Here is a 25,915-nt window from a genome sequence, read left to right on the forward strand (position 1 = left end):
AAAATGGTGCCAAAGCAATTTACCACAGCTGTACAATAAGCTACATTCTCCAAAGTGAGAGAGTATGATAAGCACCTTAGAGATCCAACTGCATCATTTTACCTACTCTAGACCCGGGCAGCAAACATTTTCTTAAAGGGCCAGACACTCAATATTTCAGGCTTTGTGAACCACGTGATTTGTCATCACCACTCAACTCTGCCACTGTTGCACAAAAGCAGCCACAGACAATACAGGAACAAATGGGCATGGCTGTAATCCAGTAACACCTTACTTATGGATGCTGAAATTTGATTTTCATATAAGGTTCATGGGTCACTAAATATTATACTCTTCTCTTGATTTTTTCAAACCATCTAAAAAATATAAAAACCATTTTTAACTCATGAGTGGTACAAAAACAGGCAGTGGGCTGGATTTGTCCATGGCCCATACTTTGAAGAATCCTGCTCTAGATTCTCAAGTTCATGCTTTTCAACTTGTTTAGGAAAAAATTATTCTGACACTTGTTAAAATTGTAAGGAAAACTTTATTCAGGACCATAGCTACAAGTGTCAAGAAAATAAGGGAGAGAGATCGGGCGCAACTCTGAATCCAACAAGAACTGGGGATTTATAACAATGAACAGAATGGGGGGGCTCAGTGGGTGGAAAATTACTAAGAGGAGACTCACTAAACCAACTTAGGAATTTCTTGTTGAAGGCAGGCCCAGGACTTTATACATCAAAGGTGGAAGATGAGAAATTTGATCAGATATTGAGGGTGGGGGATTCTCTCTAAACGGACTTATCAGGATTCTAACTAAACCTGGGCTGTGCAGGCTCAGCAAGGACAGAAGAGGGCTTGGAGCCTGACTAAAGTTTGGTCAAGGAGGGAGCCTTTGTCCGACTACACCACAAAGCTTCCTTAACAGTCACCGACACATGGTGTTTAGCCCAATATCCACTTAAAAATCAGGTGAGAAATAATTACATGAGCCTGTTTTTACTAGCTCAACTTGAAAGAACGTAAGATCCTAAAGATGTCAAACTTTCACCAGAACTTATGCCAGTCTTACCCATAAAAATAACGTCACCCATCACTCCTTTCCTCAGCTATACACAATTAGCAATTTACAAAGTAAGGAAATAGTTGGCAATTGTCCTCACAGATGAAGTCAATGTAGTCTCATTCGTTTGCCAAAAGGGAGGGAAACCAGTTCCTGATGCCTCTCTTCCCTGGGGCTATCCAAGGCCAGTTGATGCAAAATGACTGGGAAGGACAAGCTTTGGCTTCATCACAGATTTTTAACAGGGAACCTATGCTACTTTAAAAAAAATTAAAATCACTTTTTTAAAAAAGAGCCTTGGCTTGGCTTTTGCTATTTTTACTAACACTCATTTTGAAAGCAGCAGTGCTGAAAACATTTTAAGTCTAGATGTCTCTATGGAAACCCATGAGAACTCATATTTTACAGCCAAATGACTACATACCTAGAGTTCTGTATCCCGAATGGATCACCATAGGCCACCTGCAATATCAGAAACATCTTAGACCTATTTTTCCAAAACCCTATCTTAAGAGGTATAAGAAATTTATATAATTATTACTTTTGCTGAGAAGGAAATCAGGAGGGAAATACTTATTTCTGAGGCTTCCTTTTCATTTTTATTAAGACATCACTATTTTAAATATTCTTATTAGAAAAATAATTTTGTAAATTTTGGCAGATGTAGGAAAAGAGGAAGAATAAAATCAAATAATTTAACAGCTGCTTTGAAATTTATATCATTAATTTTCCTCCCCTCCTTTCCATCAGTGTCAAATACATTTTCTTTTAAAAATGTTAACAGTTCCTCTCCCCACAGATTGCGTATTTATTACAAGGGAGGGAAGAAAGGTAATTATATAGGAAGAAATCAGAAAACACCTTGACCAGGTGACCTAAATTAACATCACCAGTGAAGACAGATGGCCTTTGTGTGCCACCAGATGCAATACCTGGAGAGAAACATAACATGACCCAGATTGCATAACATGAACCTAATCGTGAAAAAACACCAAACAAATTCAAAATGAGGCCCATTCTATTATTAAGAAGAAGAAGAGGGGGCAGAATGACTATATTATTAAGAAATGTTAATGTTATAAAAGACAAATAAAGGCTATGGAAATATTCTAGATTAAAAGAAGCTAAAGACATAAGACAACTACATGCAACACCTGACCCTAGAGTGGATCTGGTATTGTAGGGAGGTGGAGGAAATTCTCGAAAGGACATTATTAGGTAACTGGAAAAATTGGAGCATAAAGGGTAGATTAGATAAAACTACATCAATGCTAAATTTATTGAAGTCAATAACTACTGTGGTTATATAAAAGAATATCCTGTTTATGAAATACTGAAGCATTTTGGGGTAAAGGGCATAATATATGATATATATAACTTTCCAATAAAAAGTTTAAAGAAAAATGAACAGTTCTTGCCTACATTGGAGTTCTTGGCTATCTATTTTTCTCCATAATATTCCAAATACAACACAGGAAGAGATGCTTGTGCCAAGTAACAAGAAAATGCGAAGATATTTTAACATGATCTTTCACCAGTGATTGAAGCCTGCCAAAGTATTACATACCATCCATTCTCAGCAGATTTGTTGCAAAGACCAGCAAACAGTGGATACTCTAGCAGCTTAGATGTAACCATTTCCCGTACTTTCTCTAAACAGGGCAGTGATTTAAAAAAATTTTGTGTCCCACAACTCCCAGAACTATCTCATATACAAAACAAGTCTCTTAGACAAACACTGCCAGTATCAATCAACTGAATTCAAGCTTTCAAACTGTGGCATTTTAATATTTTAATCCATCTAAGTAGGTAGAGAATGTGGCACTCTGCAAGCCAGATTACTTCACCGTATATCCACAATCCCTCACCACCACTTCAAAGTTGCTGTCAGACTTCTGTAGAATTAATGTCTATGACACCCACAATGGTCCTGGATTAGCACTGGAGGTGCTGACCTCCAATCTGTAATACGCCATCTAAACTGATTTTCCCCCAAAGTGATAAGTGGAACTGTGCCTAAGTCCAAAAATTTAGGACAGAGTTTTCTATAAGTCAGTCACTGGTGAGAGAATCAAAAAGGCGACCAACCGAAATTAAATTGTTCAGTCATGCTTAGGAATAGGAAATACTACTTACCCATTCTCCAAAACACAGCTGACAGAACACACTTGCATGTATATTGCTAAGTCTTTTGTCCTTCCCTGGTTATCATTTTATTATTTTCTTCATTCTTTTTTAGTAGCAAGTATCTCTGGGCTAAAATACCCACATACTATTTTTGGCTTTGGCTTTTTATCCTTCATAGTCTCATTATTCATTTCCCCCCAAAATTACAATCAATAATTTTATTGAACAAATGTTTACCAAGGACATACTGGACATAAGATGCTCTGCCAGACCTACTGGGTGGTACTCTACAGAGGAAAGATTCCATGTTGTTTGTCCTACAAATAATCTCCAAGAAAATGAAAGGAAGACAATAAATACAATGAAGTCTGCTTGCAGAAAAGCAGGAGATAGAAATGAATTATGACCAACTGCAAAAAGAGACAAACCAGTCAAAGCACTAAAATTTAATAAAATATTTTTTAAAGTAGATGAAATTGAAGAGGTGCATGTACTAATAGATTTAAAATCATGCATATTCTTCCCCATGAATCTGTTCAAATGCAGTTAAAAACACAGATGACAAAACCAAGCAATTATAAATCCTCTGAAGCATGTAACTGTGATTAGCTGCTACTCTCAGCAATATAAAAATACTTTCACCACAATTACATTCCAGCCTGTAATGTAATTCAAAACAAACAAGTCAGAGACATTGCTCAAATGGCAGAACCAACAAATACAGATGCTTTGCATCAAGGAAATGAATCCACTGAAGAAATGCAACTGACGAGCTGCCCTCCAAGCCTTGGAGCTGGGCTTCTGGTGGAACAGCGAGGCCCCCTTCTGGGCATAGATGCACAGTGCGCACAGCGTAGCTCTGCAAAGCTGCCCCTTTTATCAGAGCCAACCCTTACTGCAGTCAGGGGGGGGTGACCATCTGGGCCATTTTGCTGTGAATACCCTTTCCAGTGTTGTGTTCACAGTTTAAAATTTTAGATTTAAAATGTTTAATTTACCTGTTTTTTTAAAAAAGAAATAACTATTCAACTTCAGATCAAATTGACCATTCTATTTAATTCTGCTACCAGCACTCCCACCACAAACTGGCTGACTCATCCTCTTTACCCTGTGCTCCTTTCTCTTTTTACCATCACTCTTATCAGCCTCCAATAAACTGTATAATCTATTATATTTATGACCTGTCTCCCTTTGCTAGAAGATAAGCTCCATGAGGGCAGGATTCTTTGTTTTGTCCACTGATCCAGGGAACAAATGGATTCCAGCACAGTATAATTGCTAGATAACAAGGAATTGTCCCATTTATGTTTTCTTCTTTTAAGACTATTATTCATCTTCAAAGAAGGCATAAATAAGATTTTATTATAGCAATATGTTATAATTTAAAAATGACACTTAAGTACTTGTTTGAAAAGTATGTATTTTTCTCTAAATGCTTTATAAAAGCAAGAAATCTGTTCTATGGACCATGTAATCATGGTCTATATATATACAAGTCATATACAATTCAGAAAGAAGTCACAGGCCCCCTGTTCCCTGGAAGAACATAGTAGCTGCAAAAACTGAAGAATCCGACTCTGAAATGCCAGTCCTGGAGAACATGCCTGCAGTGTGGCATGCTCTATCCAGACATACACCAGGCACCTGGGTCTGGATGCACATTCTCTGGAAGGTTGGCATTTTCCTGGACTGAGCATAATGTTGTGGCTGGAAAGGCATGCACTACTTGCTAATTTCTCAAACCTCAAACCTTAATTTTTTCCCCTTCTTAAAATGTCCTTTCAGCCTGTGGAAAAGCTAATAGTTGTTTATAATGATCAGACTTCTAAAAAGTGCTAATTTGTTCCCTTGACAGAGCAAAGGATGAGAGAGACAGATTTCCCACAGATTAACAATGTATAAACATATAATTCAACGATGTCAACAGCTTTGAGTCCAAGAATTTTGTCCAGGTCACTTTGGGGCATGAATCTTTCATCGGAATGAATTCAAGATTTCTGACATTCCTTTTTCCGAACTTTTGATCTTGGTGCTATGAAAAAAATAGAAAAGGAGAAAATGAAAGAGGTAGGCTCGTGTCAGATTCTTTTCATACTGACTTGTTTTAATGGAGGTACATCACATAAACTGGAGGAAACTGACCATTTGGATTTTCTTGTTTGTAGAAGGTCTTTAACATTTCCACTGCTTCCTCAGCCCGATATCCAGGAATGCACTGATAAAATGAGAAAGTTGAGAATGAACAAAGGCCTATGAAAACGTGTGATATCCCATAAAAACAGCAATATATACATGATTATGTACACAGATTTCAGATGTTAATATACATTGGGTATACCATGTTAGGAATACAGGCAAGGAATGACATTTCCAGAAGAACAGGAATACAGCCTCAGTCAAACACCACTCTCAATCAACTATTACTTATCAATCAACTATTATTAAGTTATCAGCTATGTGATCTTGAGTAAGGAATGTAAACTTTCTATTCCTTGTATGTAAAATGTAGCTAATAACAGCCCTCACCTCAGAGGGATTTTGTGAAGATTAAATGAGATAAAACGTGTTAAATACCTGGCACATCATAAGTGCTTATTAAGTAATAGTTATTTTTATCTGCTGTTATCGACTGGTGGTTCATTAAGTGTTTGATGCTATAGAGCTAGGGTTGGCAAATTATACTTGGTGCACCAAATCCAGTCCATGGCTAAGAATGGTGAGATAAGGATGAATTTTATATTTTTAAAAGATTGTTTAAAAAAGAAACAAAACACTATACAACATGAGTGGCTCACAAAGGCTAAAATAATGACTATTTGGCCCTCATCAGGAAAAGTTTCTTGATCCTTGCTATAGAAGACTTTTGTTTTTAAAGTGTTCAATTTGTTTTCTCTTTGGGATCGAACTAGAGAAAAGAGATCAAAACGTGAAAGAATAAATAAGGAATTACGATATTGGTAAGGAGTGATATTATATGAAATGTTACATGGAGAAGATAAAGCTTGAACTTGCGTTAGAGATAGAGACTATGTAAAGAGATTAAGCAGAGCACTGCAAGGAAAGAACAAGAGTTGTATGTGAGGAAACCGGCTGACAGAGATGGGGAGGGGGTGGATTACTAAGGAAGCATATGGAAAGAATTGAGACAATACAGGGTTGAAGTACACAAGGCTTTGACGGATTGTCGGAAGACTTTGGCCTTGATGCAGTGCACGCTTCTGAAGTGCATGAAATGATCCAAGGAGCATCTGAACACAGTGCCCAGGAAAGGAAGGAGCCAGAAGGCACCAGCACAGAGGGCTGGAGCACCACCCACTCTGGATGTTGTTGGGAGTGAACCTCCGTTTCTCTTGTGTCTTCAGTCTGTTCTTGCCTGGGTCTACAAAGCCTGCATAAACCTTCCCCATGACAGCAAACAACCTTTCTTCCACCCTTTGTCCTCGCAAGCTGCTACCCTGCTCCTGCCTGACAACATTTCATACTGCACTTCTGCTCTCGTTTCCTCCTCAACCTCATCCTCACTGGCTTGTGCTCCCAAGACCCCAATGAATAGCTGCCCCTCAGATATCCCAAAGACCCTACTGACCAAAACACTGGTCTCCTTTCTGCCTCCTCAACTCTCCACAGTTGTAGAAACGACTGACCATACCCGCTTCACTTTAGAACACTCTCCTCCTTGGCTTCTCAGTATTTCATCATTATAACTGTTGCTGTTCAGTCCCTTCACAGCTGCCTTTGCCTCCTGCCATGTTAAGGGTGGGTGCTCCCCGGGGCACCCACCTCTCCGCTGACAGGCACCCATATGCACACTCAAAGGCCTCTCCTCTCACGTGGAGTTAGAGCGATAGTTCTTTACCTTGGCTGCTCAGCAGAATTGCTTGGGAGGTCTCTATAAACATACCAACGTTCATCTCCCACCTTCTGATTCAGCTGGTCTGGGGCAGGACCGAGCACAGGCATGCCCGAAAACTTTCCAGGTGATTCTAATGTGCAGTCAGGTACAAGAACCACTGAGTTATAGGTGGAGAAGGAAATTGCCTCCAAGATACCAAGATAATATTTTCAAGTATCCATTATAGCTACAAATTCGCAGCTTCCATAAAAAGCTCACACTCTTAATAAAAAATTGCAGAAAAACAGAGCAGATAAGTATTATAAATGAATCACCATCTTCTTGAAAAGAATAGTTCTGTAGGTCTCCTCTGTGAACTTTAATGCTGCTTATACTATAGTATTAAAAGAAGATCTATAATTCTGCAATAAGGAACTAGCATCCCACCTCCCAATCACTCCCCGCCCCCGGAACCCTGCGAAATAAAGGAAGAAAACACAATATCCAGAAGCCTGGGTGTTGGGAAAATAGAGGAAAATGGTCAGGGCCCCTCAGATGTTCAGAATCTTGCCAAGCATTTGATGTAAATAGGCACGTGCACTCAGGTGTTCCTTAGTTATCGTCTAATGTAACTGTGCGTGTACCCAGGTGTCCTGGGTTATGGACTTAAGTATAAAAGATTCGTGGCTCTGATCCACGGTGCCCCCCCAACTCCAGGATACCCTTCTGCTGTCGCAGTGGCAGCCATAGGGAGGCCATTACTGCTGCTGGAAGTTGCTGCTGCTCCTGCTAGTGCCCCGGGACCCTCAGCAAGGCCACTGCCACCGCCCGACCTGTAAGTTACCAGACCTGTAAGCTGCTGCCGCTGAGGAAGCTGAGGACAGAGCTTGTGTTGTATGCCAACAACTCCTGGGATCTTTCCCAATTACCTAGCATGCACCTGCGTGTGAGGGGTCTGGTGACCCAGTCTACACAATGAGTTTGAAGTAGCTCTGAGAGTGTAAATGGAAACTTAGTATAACTAAAATAATAACTAAAACTCAGTAAACATTTTGGCTTTAGGTATGATCTACCTTGCTTTACACTGGGGTGCCAATGTTTTCTTTAGAATCTCAAAACACCTCATAAAACATAACTGGGCATCAAACATGGAGATATGGTTTCAAGCTATGGGCATTCATTTTCGACTGAGCCAATGTGGCCAGTGCACACACTGAAAATGCACTTTTTAGGGCTCAGCCAGATCGACTCTGTGCAGAGATGTGTGAAAAGAACCGTGTTTGTGCCCTCGTGGTACACGTGTTGGAGAGAAATGTTCCACTCACGTCTGACATCCAAGGGCTCATCTTTGTTCTGCCCAGAAACTTTGAGAAATTCTTTAGATCATTCTCATAAAGGAAGTAGAGAGTCAATAATTCCTTTGCAAAGACTTATGTAAGCAAAATCTGAGTTACTAATAGAAGCGATTGGAAAAATCAAATCCCTTTGCAGATGACTTTAATTGTACCACTTACTCTCCATCATTCTGCTAGTTTCTTTCCTGATGTGATGTTGAAAGTCATCCACATTCAAATGTACAAGAGTTGTTAGAAAAGCTAATGTTCAGCTGGGAAAACTCACAATGTTTTACAAAACTTGCTCTCAGTAGGATTCAGCCAAATACAGTCCTTCATAGGTCCTTATAATATTCTAAGAATACCTATGGTCTGTGAAGTAAACTGCCCACCATGTCCAACATTTGATAAATATGTTTCTTTTTAAAGCATAATACTTTTGGATTAACCTTACATCTTGGAGAGAAAAACAATCAAACCAGTCTTGGTATGCATCCACAGGCCAAACTCTGGAATACGTATTCTTAATGCTTACAGTCTTAACCATAAAAATTTGGGGAGAAGGAGCAAGATTCAAGGGAAAGTAAAATTTCTAAGATTAAAAACATGTAGATTCTTGAGTCTGAGGAAAATTTCAACATTAAAAACAGAAAAAAAAAAATGAAAATACACTGATGGATTGCTAGATAATAAAAATAGTATGTGGCAATCAAGCAAAATGGTTGAATTTGTGTTCACTATAAATAGTATCACTGTCACTAACACGGGCCAAGATTCACCAAACCTGGTACAGCACGGAGCTGGTAACATTCATTGAATAAAAACTCTAGTAGCGAAAGTGCCTTTAAACATAACTGAAGGTGTGGGTGAAGACTGTTAAGAGTCACCTGGAATGACTGGGGACTCTCCCTCAGGAGAGATTCTGTGAATGAAAAGAGGTAGGCATTCATCTAGAAACTCATACCTGTCATTTTATACGGAGTCATAAATGAACTCAACCAGAGGTCCCAAGATCCTGTCTGATTCTGTCATGGTTTCTTAGTATATTGACCACACACTAATTAGTCACAAGCCCTTAATGAAATGAAAGTAATTAGAAAGAAAGAAAAAGCATAAGTAGTAAAAACGCGCCGTGGTTCCCCCTCAGACCGGAGATCCCAATCAGCATCAAGGCTGGGGCGACACGAACAGTCTCTTCCCCTTTCACCACCCGGAGGCACAGGGATCCAGCTCGTGTCAACTGACCTGTTTCTTCCTTCCTGCTCCCCTCCCCTGGGAGTCCTGAGATTGCCTACGCTCAGCTCGGTTGGTCTGAGCAGTACCTCCTCCACCAAGGGTGCTCACTTTCTCAAGGAAATCCTCGAGGGGTTAACAACCACCTATAGTTGGAGTGGAGGCAGCGGCGGCGGGAGAGGCAGGAGAGGCAAGGAGAAAATTCCTGTGGAGGTCAAGATGGCGGAAGAGGAGAGCTGCCTGCCGCTTTTCCGCCACGAGTACAAGCAGCCTGAGGCCGGCGCCAGATGCAGCTGTAGCAGAATCGGCGCAAAGGAACGGCTTCGAAAGGGTGTCTTTACCCTGCCAAGAACCGGGAATCTTCCCCCAACCCCCGCGTGACCCGCCGGTGTGCCACTGCCGGCGTCCCAGCCACAGCTGCAGACGGGGAAACATGGAGGCCTGAGCCGGCATGTGTCACCCCAGGCTGCAACGGTGACCCCGGCTTCTGACCCCCGCCCCCACCCGCCGTCCCTGGAGCTGGAAGTGAATCAACCGGCAGCCAAGACAGGGAGACGTCCAGCCGGAGAGGCAGAAGCTCCGCAGAGAGCACACGCCCTGCGGCCGCCACTGCCTGATCCAACAGGTAGGCTTCACCTCCACCACCCGGCTTCATTCCCAGCCCAGCCCAGTGCACACAGAGCAGGGAGTCGTAGGGCAGGGGAGGCGGGAACTCCACAGGGTCCACGCTGCTGCCGCTCAATCCAGCAGCAGGTAGGCTTCACCGCTGCCACCCGGCTCCATCCCAAGCCCGGCCTAGGGCGTACAGAGCAGGGAGACATCCTGCAGGGGAAGGGGAAGCTCTGCAGAGACCACACGCTCTATGGTGTCTCGGTGCATCTCAGCAGCCCGGGCCAGAGCGCAGGGAACAGGGAGTCACTGAGGTAGCCATACCAAATTGGCAACCACAACAACATCTTAGTCAGTCAATAGTGTCCAACCTGTGGACTGTGAAATCCCCTGCCACAATGAATAAACATCAAAGAAAAGATACCAGAAATACGAAAAATCAAGAAAGTACACCACCAAAAGATAATAAATCTCAAGCTCTAGATCCTATAGAACAAGAAGCCCTTGAAATGACAGGCAAGGAATTTCCAGTGATAATTCTAAGGAAACTGAATGAGATACAAGAAAACTCATCTAGACATCATGATGAAACAAGGAAAAGTATACAGGACCTGAAAGAGGAAATGTACAAGGAAATCAATGCCCTGAAAAAAAATGTAGCAGAACTTGCCGAACTGAAGAAGTTATTCAGTGAAATAAAAAACACAACGGAGAGTTTAACCAACAGGCTTGTGGAAGTTGAAGAGAGAACCTCTGAACTTGAAGATGGGCTGTTTGAAATAACACAAGCAGACAAAAAAAAAAAAAAAGAAAAAAGAATCAAAGGCATTGAAGAAAATCTGAGAGAGATATCAGACAACCTTAAAGCGCTCAAATATCCGAGTCATGGTTATTCCAGAAGGGGAGGAAAAAGGAGATTGCATTGAAAACATATTCAACAAAATAGTGGCAGAAAACTTCCCAGGTATAGGAAAAATCACAGATCTTCAGATCCAGGAAGCTCAACGATCTCCAAATGTACTCAAACCAAAAAGGTCTTCTCCAAGACATGTTATAGTCAAATTGGCAAAACTCAAAGACAAAGAGAGAATCTTAAAAGCTGCAAGAGAGAAGCGTCAAATCACCTATAAGGGAGCCCCAATCAGGCTAACATCAGACTTTTCATCACAAACCCTAAAAGCCAGAAAGGAATGGGATGATATATTCAAAATACTAAAAGACAGAGATTGTCAGCCAGGAATACTCTACCCTGCAAGGTGATCCTTCCAAAATGAAGGGCAAATAGTATATTTCTCAGACAAACAAAAACTGCGGGAATTCACCACCACACGACCACCCTTACAAGAAATTCTCAAGGGAGTACTGGGTTTCATTCCTGCAAAATAGCTACCACTGCCATAAAAACCCAAGAAAATCTAAACCCACTAGTATAATAAAAATGTCACTCAAGAAGAGAAAACAAACATACAAAAAGGCTATCTACAACCTAAGGAACGAACAAACACAGAAAACAAACAGTAAATCAGAAAGCAAGGAACAAAAGACACCTAAGACAACCAAACAACAATCAAAAAAATGCTAGGAATAAATCAACACTATTCAATAACAACTCTTAATGTAAAAGGCTTAAATTCCCCAATCAAAAGACACAGACTGGCTGACTGGATTAAAAAGGAGGACCCAACTATATGCAGCCTTCAAGAGACCCACCTCACCCATAAAGACGCACATAGACTAAGAGTGAAAGGATGGAAAAAGATTTACCATGCAAACAGAGAGAAAAACGAGCTGGAGTAGCTATTCTCATATCTGACAAAATAGACTTTAAACTCAAAATCATAAAAAGAGATAATGAGGGACACTACATAATGATAAAAAGACTGATCCATCAAGAAGACATAACAATCATAAATATGTACGCACCCAATGTTGGAGCAGCCAGATTTATAAAACAAACTCTATTAGACCTAAAGAAGGAAATAGACACTAATACCATAATAGCAGGGGACCTGAACACCCCACTGTCAATATTGGACAGATCATCTAGCCAAACAATCAGCAGAGAAACACAAGATCTAAACAATACTCTAGGGCCGGCCCGTGGCTCACTCGGGAGAGTATGGTGCTGATAACACCAAGGCCCCGGGTTCGGATCCCATATAGGGATGGCCGGTCAGCTCACTGGGTGAGTGTGGTGCTAACAACACCAAATCAAGGGTTAAGATCCCCTTACCGGTCATCTTTTAAAAAATAAATAAATAAATAAATAAACAATACTCTAGACCAATTGGACTTGGCAGATATCTACAGAACATTCAATCCAACAACCTCAGAATATTCATTCTTCTCATCAGCACATGGCTCATTCTCCAGGATAGATCACATATTAGGTCACAAATCAAGTCTCAACATATGCAAAAAAATTGGAATTATCCTATGTATTTTCTCAGACCATAATGGATTAAAACTAGAAATCAATGACAAACGAAATTGTGGAAACTATACAAACACATGGAAATTAAACAGCATTCTACTTAATGACATATGGGTCCAAGAAGAAATCAAGCAGGAAATCAAAAAATTTATTGAAACTAATGAAAATAATGATACATCTTACCAAAACCTGTGGGATACTGCAAAAGCAGTATTAAGGGGGAAATTTATTGCATTAAATGCTCACCTCAGAAGAATGGAAAGATGGCAAGTGAACAACCTAACACTTCACCTTAAAGAACTAGAAGAACAAGAACAATCCAAACCTAAAGTTAGAAGACGGAAAGAAATCATTAAGATCAGAGCAGAACTGAATGAAATTGAAATCCAAAAGACAATACAAAAGATCAATGAATCAAAAAGTTGTTTTGTTGAAAAGATAAATAAAATTGACAAACCATTAGCATGGCTAATAAAAAAAAGAAGAGAAGATTCAAATAACAAAAATTAGAAATGAAAAAGGTGATATAACAACTGATTCATCTGAAATACAAGGAATCATTCGAGACTACTATAAACAACTATACACCAACAAATTTGAAAATCTGGAGGAAATGGATAAATTTCTGGACACACACAAGCTCCCAAAACTGAGCCAAGAAGACGTAGAAAATCTGAACAGACAAATAATAATAAAGGAGATTGAAGCTGTTATCAGAAAGCTCCCCACAAAGAAAAGCCCAGGACCAGATGGATTCACAGCAGAATTTTACCAAACATTCAAAGAGGAATTGACATCGATTCTTTACAAACTATTCCAAAAGATTGAAACAGACGCAAATCTCCCGAACTCTTTCTATGAAGCAAACATCATCCTGATACCAAAACCAGGCCGATATCCTTGATGAATATAGATGCAAAAATCCTCAATAAAATACTAGCAAACAGAATACAGCAACACATACATAAAATTATTCACCACAATCAAGTGGGATTCATCCCAGGGATGCAAGGTTGGTTCAACATACGCAAATCAATAAATGTGATACACCATATTAATAAACTCAAACACAAGGACCATATGATCATCTCTATAGATGCTGAAAAAGCATTTGATAAAATTCAACACTCATTCATGACAAAGACCCTCTATAAGTTAGGTATAGACAGAAAGTATCTCAACATAATTAAAGCAATTTATGACAAACCCACTGCCAATATCATCCTGAATGGGGAAAAGCTGAAAGCTTTTCTTTTAAGAACAGGAACTAGACAAGGATGCCCACTCTCACCACTCCTATTCAACATAGTGTTGGAAGTACTAGCCAGAGCAATCAGAGAAGAGAAGGAAATAAAGGGCATCCAGATTGGAAAAGATGAAGTCAAACTGTCCCTGTTTGCAGATGACATGATCCTATATATCGAACAGCCTAAAGCCTCTACAAAAAAACTCTTGGAGTTCATAAATGATTTCAGCACAGTAGCCGGATACAAAATCAACACACAAAAATCAGTAGCATTTCTATTCTCAATAGTGAACATGCAGAAAGAGAAATCAAGTAAGCCTGCCCATTTACAATAGCCACCAAAAAAATAAAATACTTAGGAATTGAGTTAACCAAGGAGGTGAAAAATCTCTATAATGAGAACTACAAACCACTGCTGAGAGAAATCAGAGAGGATACAAGAAGATGGAAAGATATTCCATGCTCTTGGATTGGAAGAGTCAACATTGTGAAAATGTCCATACTACCCGAAGTGATATACAAATTCAATGCAATCCCCATCAAAATTCCAATGACATTTTTCTCAGAAATGGAAAGAACTATCCAGACATTTATATGCAATAACAAAAGACCACACATAGCCAAAGCAATGCTGAGCAAAAAAAATAAAGCTGGAGGCATAACACTAACTGACTTTAAACTATACTACAAAGCTATAATAACCAAAACAGTATGGTACTGGCATAAAAACAGACACACTGATCAATGGAATAGAATAGAGAATCTAGAAATCAACCCACACACCTACAGCCACCTGATCTTTGACCAAGGCACCAAGCCTATACACTGGGGTAGAGACTTCCTCTTCAGCAAATGGTGCTGGGATAACTGGATATCCATATGCAGGAGAATGAAACTAGACCTATACCTCTCACCATATACTAAAATCAACTCAAAATGGATTAAAGAATTAAATATACACCCTGAAACAATAAAACTTCTTAAAGAAAACATAGGAGAAACACTTCAGTAAGTAGGACTGGAAACAGACTTCATGAATATGACCCCCAAAGCACGGGCAACCAAAGGATAAATAAACAAATGGGATTATATCACACTATAAAGCTTCTGCACAGCAAAAGAAACAATTAACAGAGTTAAAAGACTACCAACAGAGTGGGAGAAATTATTTGCAAAATATACATCTGAGAAAAGATTAATCTCCAGAATATACAAGGAACTAAAACAACTTTACAAGAAAAAAAAAAGCAGCCGAATTAAAAAATGGGCAAAGGAGCTAAATAGGCATTTCTCAAAGGAAGATATACAAATGTCCAACAGACATATGAAAAAATGCTCAACATCATTAAGCATTCGGGAAATGCAAATCAAAACCACACTGAGATACCATCTCACCCCAGTTAGGATGACTAAAATCCAAAAGACTGTGAATGATAAACGCTGGCAAGGTTGTGGAGAAAAAGGAACTCTCACACATTGCTGGTGGGACTGCAATACGGTGTAGCCTCTATGGTAAATGGTTGAGGTTCCTCAAACAATTGTAGATAGATCTAGCATATGACCCAGCTATCCCACTGTTGGGAATATACCCAGAGGAATGGAAATCATCAAGTCAAAGGTATACCTGTTCTCCAATGTTCACTGCAGCACTCTTTACAATAGCCAAGAGTTGGAACCAGCCCAAATGTCCATCATCGGATGAGTGGATACGGAAAATGTGGTACATCTACACAATGGAATACTACTCAGCTATAAAAACGAATGAAATACTGCCATTTGCAACAACATGGATGGACCTCGAGAGAATTATATTAAGTGAAACAAGTCAGGCACAGAAAGAGAAATACCACATGTTCTCACTTATTGGTGGGAGCTAAAAATAAATAAATTCACACACACACACACACACACACAAACACACACACACAAAAAAAAAACCGGGGGGGGGGAAGAAGACATAACAACTACAATTCTTTGAAGTTGATATGACAAGCAAACAGAAAGGACATTGTCGGGAGGGAGGGGGGAGGGGGAGGAGGGAAGGAGGTATCGGTAATGGGCCACAATAATCAACCACATTGTATATCGATAAAATAAAATTAAGAAAAAATAAAAAAATTTAAAAAATAAAAAAAAAAAAAGAAAAAGCTTAAGTAGTCCATATTACCTGAAATGGTTTCCCAGTATTTGGTAATTCAGCAGAGGCAATATTTAGAACAGAGCCACAACCACCAAATCGTTCATTCTGACAGCCATAAACAACTAGCGGGATTTATAAGACAGAATTAAGGTCCTGCACAAAACGTGTAGTTCAAGTGTGTATTGTGACAAAATTAGGGGAGTTTTACAGTAGCCATCCTGGGGAGGAAAGCTCATGCTACTCTTTAAAACTATTAAGTTTAGGATTAGTCTTAAAAATCATACCATCAGTTACACAAAAGTAAAAGGTTTAAAGTATTTGGAAATCAACATCTAACAATTGCAAATAGAATGAAAACTGAGTATATTGTTGCTTGGTGTTCATAGTTTAGAGCTCTCTGACCTTTCCTAAATCACTTTTTTAGAATCATTAGAGAATTGCAAACAGAAAGGCAGAAATTTGATCAAGGGATTTTCACCATTTAAAAATAACAGATTGTTTCCTGATCTTTGCCCAAATAAAATATAATCTGTGTCCCAATACAAAACATACCAAAGCTAAGCCACTCCATAAGGCAGGATGAAGAGAGAATTCTTAGTTACCCATAACTGCCCTTTTATAGAGATTAAACATTTTATCGTACTCAAAAACCTCTTATTTTTAAGGTGATAAAATTATTCACACATACATAGTAAAATAAGCACATAAAATATGTAGGTATGAAATTGAGTTTCTGGATTTTCAAGTAATTTTTTTAAAGGATCGTCAGAGACTGATTGCACTCAGTATTTATGTTGCTTACTCTGTGCAAGACATAATCCAAAAAGCTGTAACTCGATTAATTTTCCATTTACTTACAATTATAGATTAAGTTTTTTTATACATCATAATAGGGATTCATGGCAAAAACAAAGAAAAACAGATAAACACAGAAAGAAGTTTAAATCACCTATAATCCATTATCCAAAGGCAAAATTTAGGTCTCTATTCTTCAGAACTATTCCTACACATACTGTTTTATAATCTACTTTAACCTAATTTATGATTTACCCTTTTATAACACTTTTAGTTCTAAGCTTTTCTTTCTCTAGCTTATTTAACAGTTCTGTTTATTGATATAAAAGGAAATAGGTAATTTTACTATTTGAAACATCTTTCCTTTTTGGGGGCAAGAGACACTATATTTTATAACGTGTTTCATAAGTCTATGTTTTCCTATGTATTAGAACACGGGTCATGGGTCTGGCCACTTTCTTGTTCATGGGAAGGGTAAGAGACATTAACCTCTGAAGTCAAAGGATACTCATCAGGCGGAGAGCAGCTGCACACATAATACATGGCTCCACGGTGACATATAACACAGTGTGTTCAAATACTTCAGAAGGACTCTTGCCACTTCGACGACACCAATCTAGGACCTGATCGATGGCCACCATTTCTGCATGTCGAGTAGCCTTAAAAGAGAGGTGCTCGCATTGACATTTGTCTGCTGTACGTAATTGTTATTTTACAAACACACAAAAAGTAAATTCCAAACCTGTGCCTACCATTTCTGCCAACATTTTAATGAATAAGGTTTCAGGACACCTTTAGCAGTTGACAATGTATTCCCTAGTTCAAGAACCATAATCTCATCAACAAAACACACCTAATCTGAGAAGCCATACAAATCATTTTATATGTTTAGGTAAGTACCTAAGTAGCTTAGGGAAACTCTTTCAATTAAAATGCCATAGAGGAATTAAGTCTCAAAAAAGAAAGAAAGAAAGAAAGAAGTCTATGGTTTCTGAATATTTTAGGGAAGCTTGAAATTTTCATAAGCTTGTGTGTTCCAGTTCCAAATATATTTTCAAGGCTGTCACTGACTTCACTCTAGGCAAATCTATATTTCGTTTACTGGAATGTTACCACATACATTTTGGGGGGATGAAATTTTCTACACTGGCAGACTCTAAGCAGAGACTTGGTATTGGTCTCAGACACCTCATGTGAGGCAGTATGGTACAGGAGAAATCACACAGCATGTGAAACTGATTACATTTAATTTGAATCCTGACAATGACACTAGTAATCATGTGGCCTTGGGCAAGTTATCTAACTTCTCCAAGCCTTGGCTTCCCCATATGTAAAGTCGAGTACTCTGGCAATTATACCTCTACAGGTCATAAAGCAATCTGAATTAGATGAAGCACAGTGCCACGTAATGCTATATATGTACCCTGCTAGCTCTCTTCTCCTTTTCTTTCTCCCTTACTAAAATAGTTGAATGTGACTCATAGATCCTATACACAACAATTATTTATAATATGCATGACAATAGCATTCATCGATAATTTAAACTGAGTGCTAAATATGTACAAGCTGCTGTGCTAAACAAATTCCGTGTAGGATTAAAAAGTCTCTGTCCTCAACAAGCATAAAATCTGAAGGGGCAAACAGAAAGGTGCTCATTTACCTGTGATTTGGGGCAGGGTGTGAAAAGTGCTGGCACAGCGGCCCAAGATGCCACGGAAGCCAGAGGCAGATGGGAGCAAAGCTGGCCGAGAGGGGCTGCATGGGTGAATCACAGAATTATAAACTCAGAGAGAAAAAGGTACTTTAGAAGAGAGGTTTTCAAACCTGGCTGCATACCAAAACCAATTGGAGAAATTTTTTAAAGTTTCCCCAACTTGGGTGCTTTTTCGAAATCAGGTTCTAAATTACTGAATCAAATCTCCCCATGAAACCCCAAAAAATAACTTTTGAACTGAATCACTTCAGTCAACTCCCTCATTTACTGCTAAAGAAACAGAAGCTACATTAGCATATATTAAAGACACACACAGCTGGGAGAGGAGGTGGTATCTGAGACAAAAGAAGCACTCTGGTCTCATTTGGGGTCAAGAGTCTTTCTATGCTGTATCTATTGGGTAATCTTCTCTATGACACAGAACACCAAAATAAGCCCAGGTTAATTTCAAGGTACAGAAGAAACCTGTACATGGTCATTGGGGGTTTAGACAGATATTGTTAGGACATTCAGTATTCTCATGTTAACGATACTGAGCCACAAAATACGAATTGGGAGATTTGACAATTATTTAAAATACAGAATTCCACTCCCAAATAAGTATTTATATATTCACTAATTGCTGTTATTAGGTTTATTACTTATCCCACTGATATTTTGATATCCTCATAATAATTACTTTGTAAATCTGGGTTCCTACTTTACATGTGTTTTGCTAAATCTCAGGGTTTTTCTTCTTTTTGATAGATGTGATAGATGAACTTTAAAGTCTTCATAGCACCAGTACCAATATCAACTTGTTCTCTGGCTCCCAAGATCACATGATAAGATCAAAGTCCATGTGAATGGCATTATGGTTATAAGTTATCCTTGTGTCCACCTAGTATTTTTTATAATCATAAAATTTGGTGCTTCATTTATACTTCCCAAGTATACTTACCATGATACACTGTTGTGATAGCACAATTAAGTGTTGCCTTAAACCATGAACTTCCCAACCTAACCACAATAAAAGTAACACAAACTATTAAAGTGTAAATATGTAGCTACAGAGATAGCTGGTGTCAGAGACCTTATTCCTTTGAATTATCTGATATCCAATATCAGATATATCTGATATAGAAATACCTTCCTTTATATAATCCTTTTATACTTCCCCCAAAGTTATAAATTGAGGATTTTTTTAAATTTACTAGGAGGAAAACATTATTTAAAGTTACAAAAAATGCATTACAAGTTAAATTGACCTATTTTGTAAAGTGGAATTTGCATATATTAGATTGGGTTAAAGTGGAGACAGACTTGTTTCTTCCATGCTAACAACGTGAATGTAATAAAATCCTCCGTTGGGTTTCACTCTAGTGTTAAACTCCATGAAATAGAAAATGATCCACTAAGATTATACTGTTCCATTAAATTTTTCCAAATTTTCCACATTAAAAAAAAATCAACATGTATCACTTTCATAATCAGAAAAAATGGGATTCAAATAAAAAAGATGTCATGGAAAACTACCCACCACTGATAGCTACGGGACTATATTCAGTATATATATATCCCAACAGTGATAAGTTCACTCTGTTCCTACCGTCACTACTGTATATCTGTAATTACACTATTCAACTCACATACATTTTTGGTTTGATTAACTTCATTTCTTCCCTTCCCCACAACTTCATTGTTGTAGACCATAAGGCAGCCAACAGGAACTTCAACGTTTTCAAGAGCTTCTTTGGCCTGAAACACAAAGTAGAAAATCTGAGAGGTAATGCTCAATACTTGAGAAGACGACAGCAAAGAAATACTCATAGATGCAGCATGAACAGACACATGTGTATAAACACTAGAACAAGGAAATGCAGCTGAGCTTGCCCTTTTCCCAAAGACAGTTCCATTATAGTATTTGGTGCCATGTTCTCTATTGTGTGTCCATGTTAAGGGAAACTCGGGCATCAATCCCCTTCACAGGTCCTGAGCCTGTGATCTCACTGGAAGCAAATGGGATCAAAGGACTGTTATTGACCGATGTTCTTAAAGTGCCAGGGTCTATGCCCCTTTTCAGAGATAGTATACATATTTGCAAAGAGGTAGGAGAATAAATAATATTTATAAATCCTTTATTAGAATTTTTTTGTCATTGCAATTCTACTTGCTTAATTTTTTGTTTCTCTAAAAATTATAGGAATTATACTCTGGAGTCCCAAAAGCATGAAGGTGACCAGACTTGATGTCACCCTGTTCCACAATTTCTACTCTAAGTTTAGGAGCACTCTATGTAAAAATGGCACAACCACTCTGAAAAACATTTTGGAAGTTTCTTTAAAAAGTAAACATACACATAAGCTATGACCAAATTCTACTCCTAAGTATTTATATAAGAAAAAGGAATACATGTCTACAAAAAGCCTTGCAGAAGAATGCTCATAATAGCTAAAACCTCGAAAAGCACAAGTGTCCATCAACAAGAGAATAGATAAATCATGGCATATTCATGCAATGGAATGTTACAAAATAATGAAAAGGAACAAACTACTGATACCTCTACAACACGGATGAACCTCACAGGAATGCTGAGTAAAAGAAGTCAAATACAAAAGCACACAATTCCCTTCACGTGAAGTACCAGAGCAGACAAAACTACGGCGACAGAAACTGGAACAGTGGTTGCTTTGTGGAGGGGGATGTGTAGATTGATTGGGAAGGGATACCAAGAAATTTTCTGGGGTGGTGCACACTTCCTGTATCTTGATAACAGTGTGGGTTACACAGATGTCTGCATTATTAAAAATGGATTGAAGAATACATTTACTATCTGTGCATTTCACTGTATGTAAAGTACATCTCAATTGCAAAAAAAAAATCAAAGAAAAATAAGTTTAGGAACACTTCCACCACTGCTATGCTGGGAATGGCAGACCAATTATTATATTCCTAAAGGCTCCCCTCTATCATAGCCCATTCATTTTTCTTCTAGCCCAATCATAGCAACTCTGGGCTATAGGACAGTTAAAGAATCCTACCTTCCACGCAGGAAGGTTACACGTGGGTACTACCTGATACTGTTTCTGAGAGAGAAAAATAGGAAAAAGCGTAACCCTTGGACTAGTGTATAATAATTTCCATCTCACTGTAGTCAAGAGAATCCAAGTACAGCTATTTCTAGAAAGGCAAGGCATTCCTTACTTTGGCAAAACTGAGGATGCATTAGAGGACTTAATTTTCATTTAAGTGTAGGTATTTATACACACCATAGGGCATACACGAGAGCACTTCAAAAAGTTCATGGAATGATTCATATTATCTTTTAATTTCATTTTTCCATGAACTTTTTGAGGTACCCGTGAACAGTACAAAGTTGAAGGCATTGCTGAAATCTCTGTGTTCCATTTTCTTCTCTACCCTCTTACTCCCAGCTCTACTTTGTACTAGTGACAACTTCCTATTACAGCACATCCAGGAGTTCCTTAGCTACTCTAATCGTGCTCAGCTGACACCTACCTTTCATTTGGCCAACAGAGGAGAAAAGAGAAGTACGTAGTGGTAGTAAACTGGACCTCCCTTTTCTCCTCCTAGGTTGTGGGATAGAGATGGGGCATGGAGAGATATGAGGCGACAGTATCTGAAGCAATAAGACTACATTGTCCAGGACTGTGTCATCAACTACCCACAGGCTGGTTGTTCCAGTTCTTTAATAATGGGTAAAGCATGTCCACTTTATGCAAAGTTCAAAGGCCTAAAGAGTTCCAAGGTTTGATGAATACACACAAATGCACCATGGACTACTACAGAAAGGAAGCCAGGAGGAGGACTGATATCTAGGGAGGATGGATGTCGCTCATTCCCACGACTCTAATATTGCACATGCCACTCCTTACCTTCTTACCTACCTTCCTAAAGCCCATACTTCCTTACCACGCAATTTAGAGTTTAGACATGGTATCTGGATCTATGTAATCTTAATAGCAGATTAAGAAGAGATGCCCAGTGAGGTAGGAGGAAAATCTGGATTGTTTGGGGTTTCAGAAGACCTCAGGAAAAAACTAGCCAAGAAGGAAGGGTAGTCAACTGTGTTGAATTCAGTGACACAAAGGCGATTTAGGGGGAACAGTGGAAATAAAAAGCTGTGGCTTGAAGAGTGACTTACCTATGGGTTAAATGTCTACCTTCCAACCATACTTTCCCCAACAAACCTCTTACGAGGTAACATTATGTCTATATCTCAAGTATTCTGAGAGCTTACAATTCACTGAAAGTATACTTTGACCTAGGACTATTTTAAACTCTTTATAAGTATGAATTCATTTAATTTACACCCTATAAGTACAATGATCTTTCTCATTTTACAGATGAGGAACCTGAGGCATGGGGATGTTATATAACTTGCCCATGTGAGAGAGCTGGGACTAGAGCCCAGATAATCTGGCTCTACTCATTCATCTGTTCCACAAATATTTGTGGCACACCTACCAGGTGCCCAGTTACAGGGTTCTCTGCCACAGTTCTGCCTCTAATTTCTACTGTAGTAACTTCAGTCATTTCACTAATCACCTACTTTATCAAGGTGTGGTTTCAGATTGGGTCAAGAGACAACAGGAGAGGGAAGAATTAGCGAGAGTGAGATCCTGAAAGTTTAAGGATAAAATAAAACAAAACGAAACACTGCAAGAGCATAAACAAATGGAGGTCATGTGATAAGAATTTCGGTAAAAATATCTCGTGAAGAACTGTACGTATGGCTATGTGGGCCATTTCTAACATGTAAGAGAGAATCCATGACCAAGTGGAAAGGAAATAAGCAGGAGGGGAGAGAGAGAGGGAGATCCCATCCCACCTACAAGTCCCGTCTTGTTCACCTGAAGACAGTGGGGGCCATGCTGCAGGGGCAGATGCCGGCCTGGCAGCCTCTCTCCACACCCAGGCCACCAGGTGACTGGGTGTGCCTTCCAATCTTTCCTTTGGATTTTCTTTTTCATTTTTTTAGAAATTATAACATAGTTGATTGTACATATCTGTGTGATACAGAGTTAAACATTGATACCTGTGTGTAATGTGTGATGCTCAAATCAGGATAATTAGTATATTCAACATCACACAATGTAATCATTCTTCATGGCCCTTTACCAATTCCTATCTTATTCCCCTTCCCCCTTTCCCACCTCTGGTAACCTCAGTTCTGTTCTCTTCTTTTGAAAATTCAACATACTATTGTGATTGTTGTATCTTTCTTTTTAAAATTTATTAATTTTTTTAGCTCCCATTTATGGTGAAGACATGTGGTATTTCTCTTTCAGTGCCTGGCTTATTTCACTTCACATAATTTTCTCTAAGTCCATCCATGTTGCTGCAAATGGCAGGATTTCATTCTTTTTTATGGTAGCGTAGTATTCCACTGTGTAAATATACCACATTTTCCTTATCCAGTCATCAGTTGATGGACATTTAAGTTAGTTCCAACTCTTGGCTACTGTAAATAGAGCGGTGATAAACATGGGGATGCAGGTATCCCTTTGACATAAAGATTTCCACTCCTTTGAGTACATACCCAGAAGTGGGATTGCTGGATCTGGATCCTATGGAAGATCTATTGGTCGTTGGTTGAGAAACCTCCATACTGTTTTCCATAGTGGTTGCACTAACTTACAGTCCCACCAACAGTGCAAGAGCGTTCCCTTCTCTCCACAAGCTCGCCAGCATTTTTTATGCTCTGTCTTTTTGATAATAGCCAGTATAACTGAGGTTGGATTTTCCTTTTCCTTTCAGCAAATTTATCTCATTTTACTCTATTTCCCACCTCTTAATATTATCTTCCTAATTATTTAGAGTAACTGTTTTTTTTTTCCTGAAATGCCTTCATTTGCTGTCCGAACCAGAGAGAAAATATGACTGTCAGGAATATCTAAAAAGGACAAATAACATCATTCATGAGAACTGGCCTTGCCTGCCATGTGAGGGTGAGCAGGTGAGCAATTGGAATGGTAGGCTAGGGTGAGGGTGATGAGAATAACACAAAAGCCCATGGAATCAAGTCTAGGTCAACTGTTTTTTAATAATACATATGAAGATGGAGTTATTGCAGGTCCTGAAGCGAGGGCTGCAGCAGGTGGGTGGCCACGGCAGCCTCTGTGGCTATCTACGAATTTTTTTCAGGGCAAATGATGTGAGGGTTGGTGCATTAGTTGAGAAAGACAAATATGGAAACATATACTATAAAGACAACAAGCAATTTTTGGCCATCACCAATGGGTTATATATACTACTGAAATGAATGGCAAAAGCACACTCTGGGATGTGGATGGAAGCATGGTGCCTCCTGAATGGCATCACTGGCTTCACTGTATGAAGGACGATCCTCCAACAACAAAACGACCTACTGCTCATAAATTCACTTGGACAAACCATAAATTCAACGTGAGTGGCATTCCAGAACTATATGTACCTTATTCCACCATAAGAAAGAAGATTAGGAATGGGTTCCACCTTCAACACCTTACAAGTAAAGGCAATGAGAAATAGTTTAAACATGTAAAAGATGGGGCTTTTCATGTAATTGCACTTTTACTCCTTATCATTAACTTGAAAAATTCTTTGACTAAAAAAATAAAAAATAATACATATGTATTTGCTTTGCTGGTAAGTTTGAAATAAATATAATTAAGCTAAAAATTAATTTCATTCCAGTTGACTCAGGGAGCGAGGGTGGGGAGCGTGAGCGCATGCCTGCGCCCAGACCATCTGCCGCGGCTACTCACTCTCTCGATTCTCACCTCGTGCTGTGATCTTGTTCAAGCCCCTGGGTCCTTTCCATCCACCTCTATTGCCAGTCCTCAGTGCATCTGCCATTGCTAATGTTGGAAACTTAGCATGAAAGACTGTGCCTGAGGGGAAATCATAGGTCTCCATCCCCAGCATGGCCCAGTGTGCACAGAGCAGGGAGACGTCCAGCAGGGGAGGAGGAAGCTCCACAGAGACCACACAACCTGCGGTGCTGCCGCCATGCGATCCAGCAGGTAGGCCTCACTGCCGCCACCCGTCTCCATCCCCAGCCTGGCCCAGTGCGCACATCCAGCAGGGGAGGAAGAAGCTCCACAGAGACCACATGCCCTGCGGTGCCATCACGTGACCGAGCAGCCCGGCCAAGTGCATGCTGACCAGAGAGGTGGCTCCCCAGAGAGGCCCAAGACCCTAGGCAACCACACACGCAAGGCACTAGTGGCCAACTGAGCAGACACTGACGTAGCCATACCAAATTGGCAACCCCAGCAACATCCTAGCCAGACAATAGTGTCAAATATGTGGATTGTGAAACCCACTGCCACAATGACTAAACATCAAAGGAAAGATACCAGAAATATGAAAAATCAAGAAAGTACACCACCAAAGGTAATAACTCTCAAGCTCTAGAT

At 39.4% G+C, this 25,915-nt stretch overlaps 1 protein-coding gene and 1 pseudogene across 1 annotated transcript in view; one reads left to right on the forward strand and one right to left on the reverse strand.

The window, feature by feature from the left end:
• Window positions 1–4,578: 4,578 nt before the first annotated feature.
• Window positions 4,579–25,915, reverse strand: part of ADAT2 (adenosine deaminase tRNA specific 2) — a 33,888-nt gene continuing 12,551 nt past the window's right edge. Inside the window, exons 2-6 of the mRNA XM_063097948.1 lie at window positions 20,145–20,249; window positions 17,307–17,457; window positions 16,031–16,137; window positions 5,318–5,390; window positions 4,579–5,207 (exon numbers count right to left, since the gene is read on the reverse strand). Of these exons, the coding sequence (XP_062954018.1) occupies window positions 5,164–5,207; window positions 5,318–5,390; window positions 16,031–16,137; window positions 17,307–17,457; window positions 20,145–20,249 (480 nt within the window). The 3' untranslated portion in view covers window positions 4,579–5,163. The remainder of the gene's footprint in view (window positions 5,208–5,317; window positions 5,391–16,030; window positions 16,138–17,306; window positions 17,458–20,144; window positions 20,250–25,915) is intronic.
• Window positions 24,568–25,009, forward strand: LOC134379238 (NADH dehydrogenase [ubiquinone] 1 alpha subcomplex subunit 12-like; annotated as a pseudogene).

The sequence above is a fragment of the Cynocephalus volans genome, chromosome 5, assembly GCF_027409185.1.
Source record: "Cynocephalus volans isolate mCynVol1 chromosome 5, mCynVol1.pri, whole genome shotgun sequence".
NCBI lineage: Eukaryota > Metazoa > Chordata > Mammalia > Dermoptera > Cynocephalidae > Cynocephalus > Cynocephalus volans.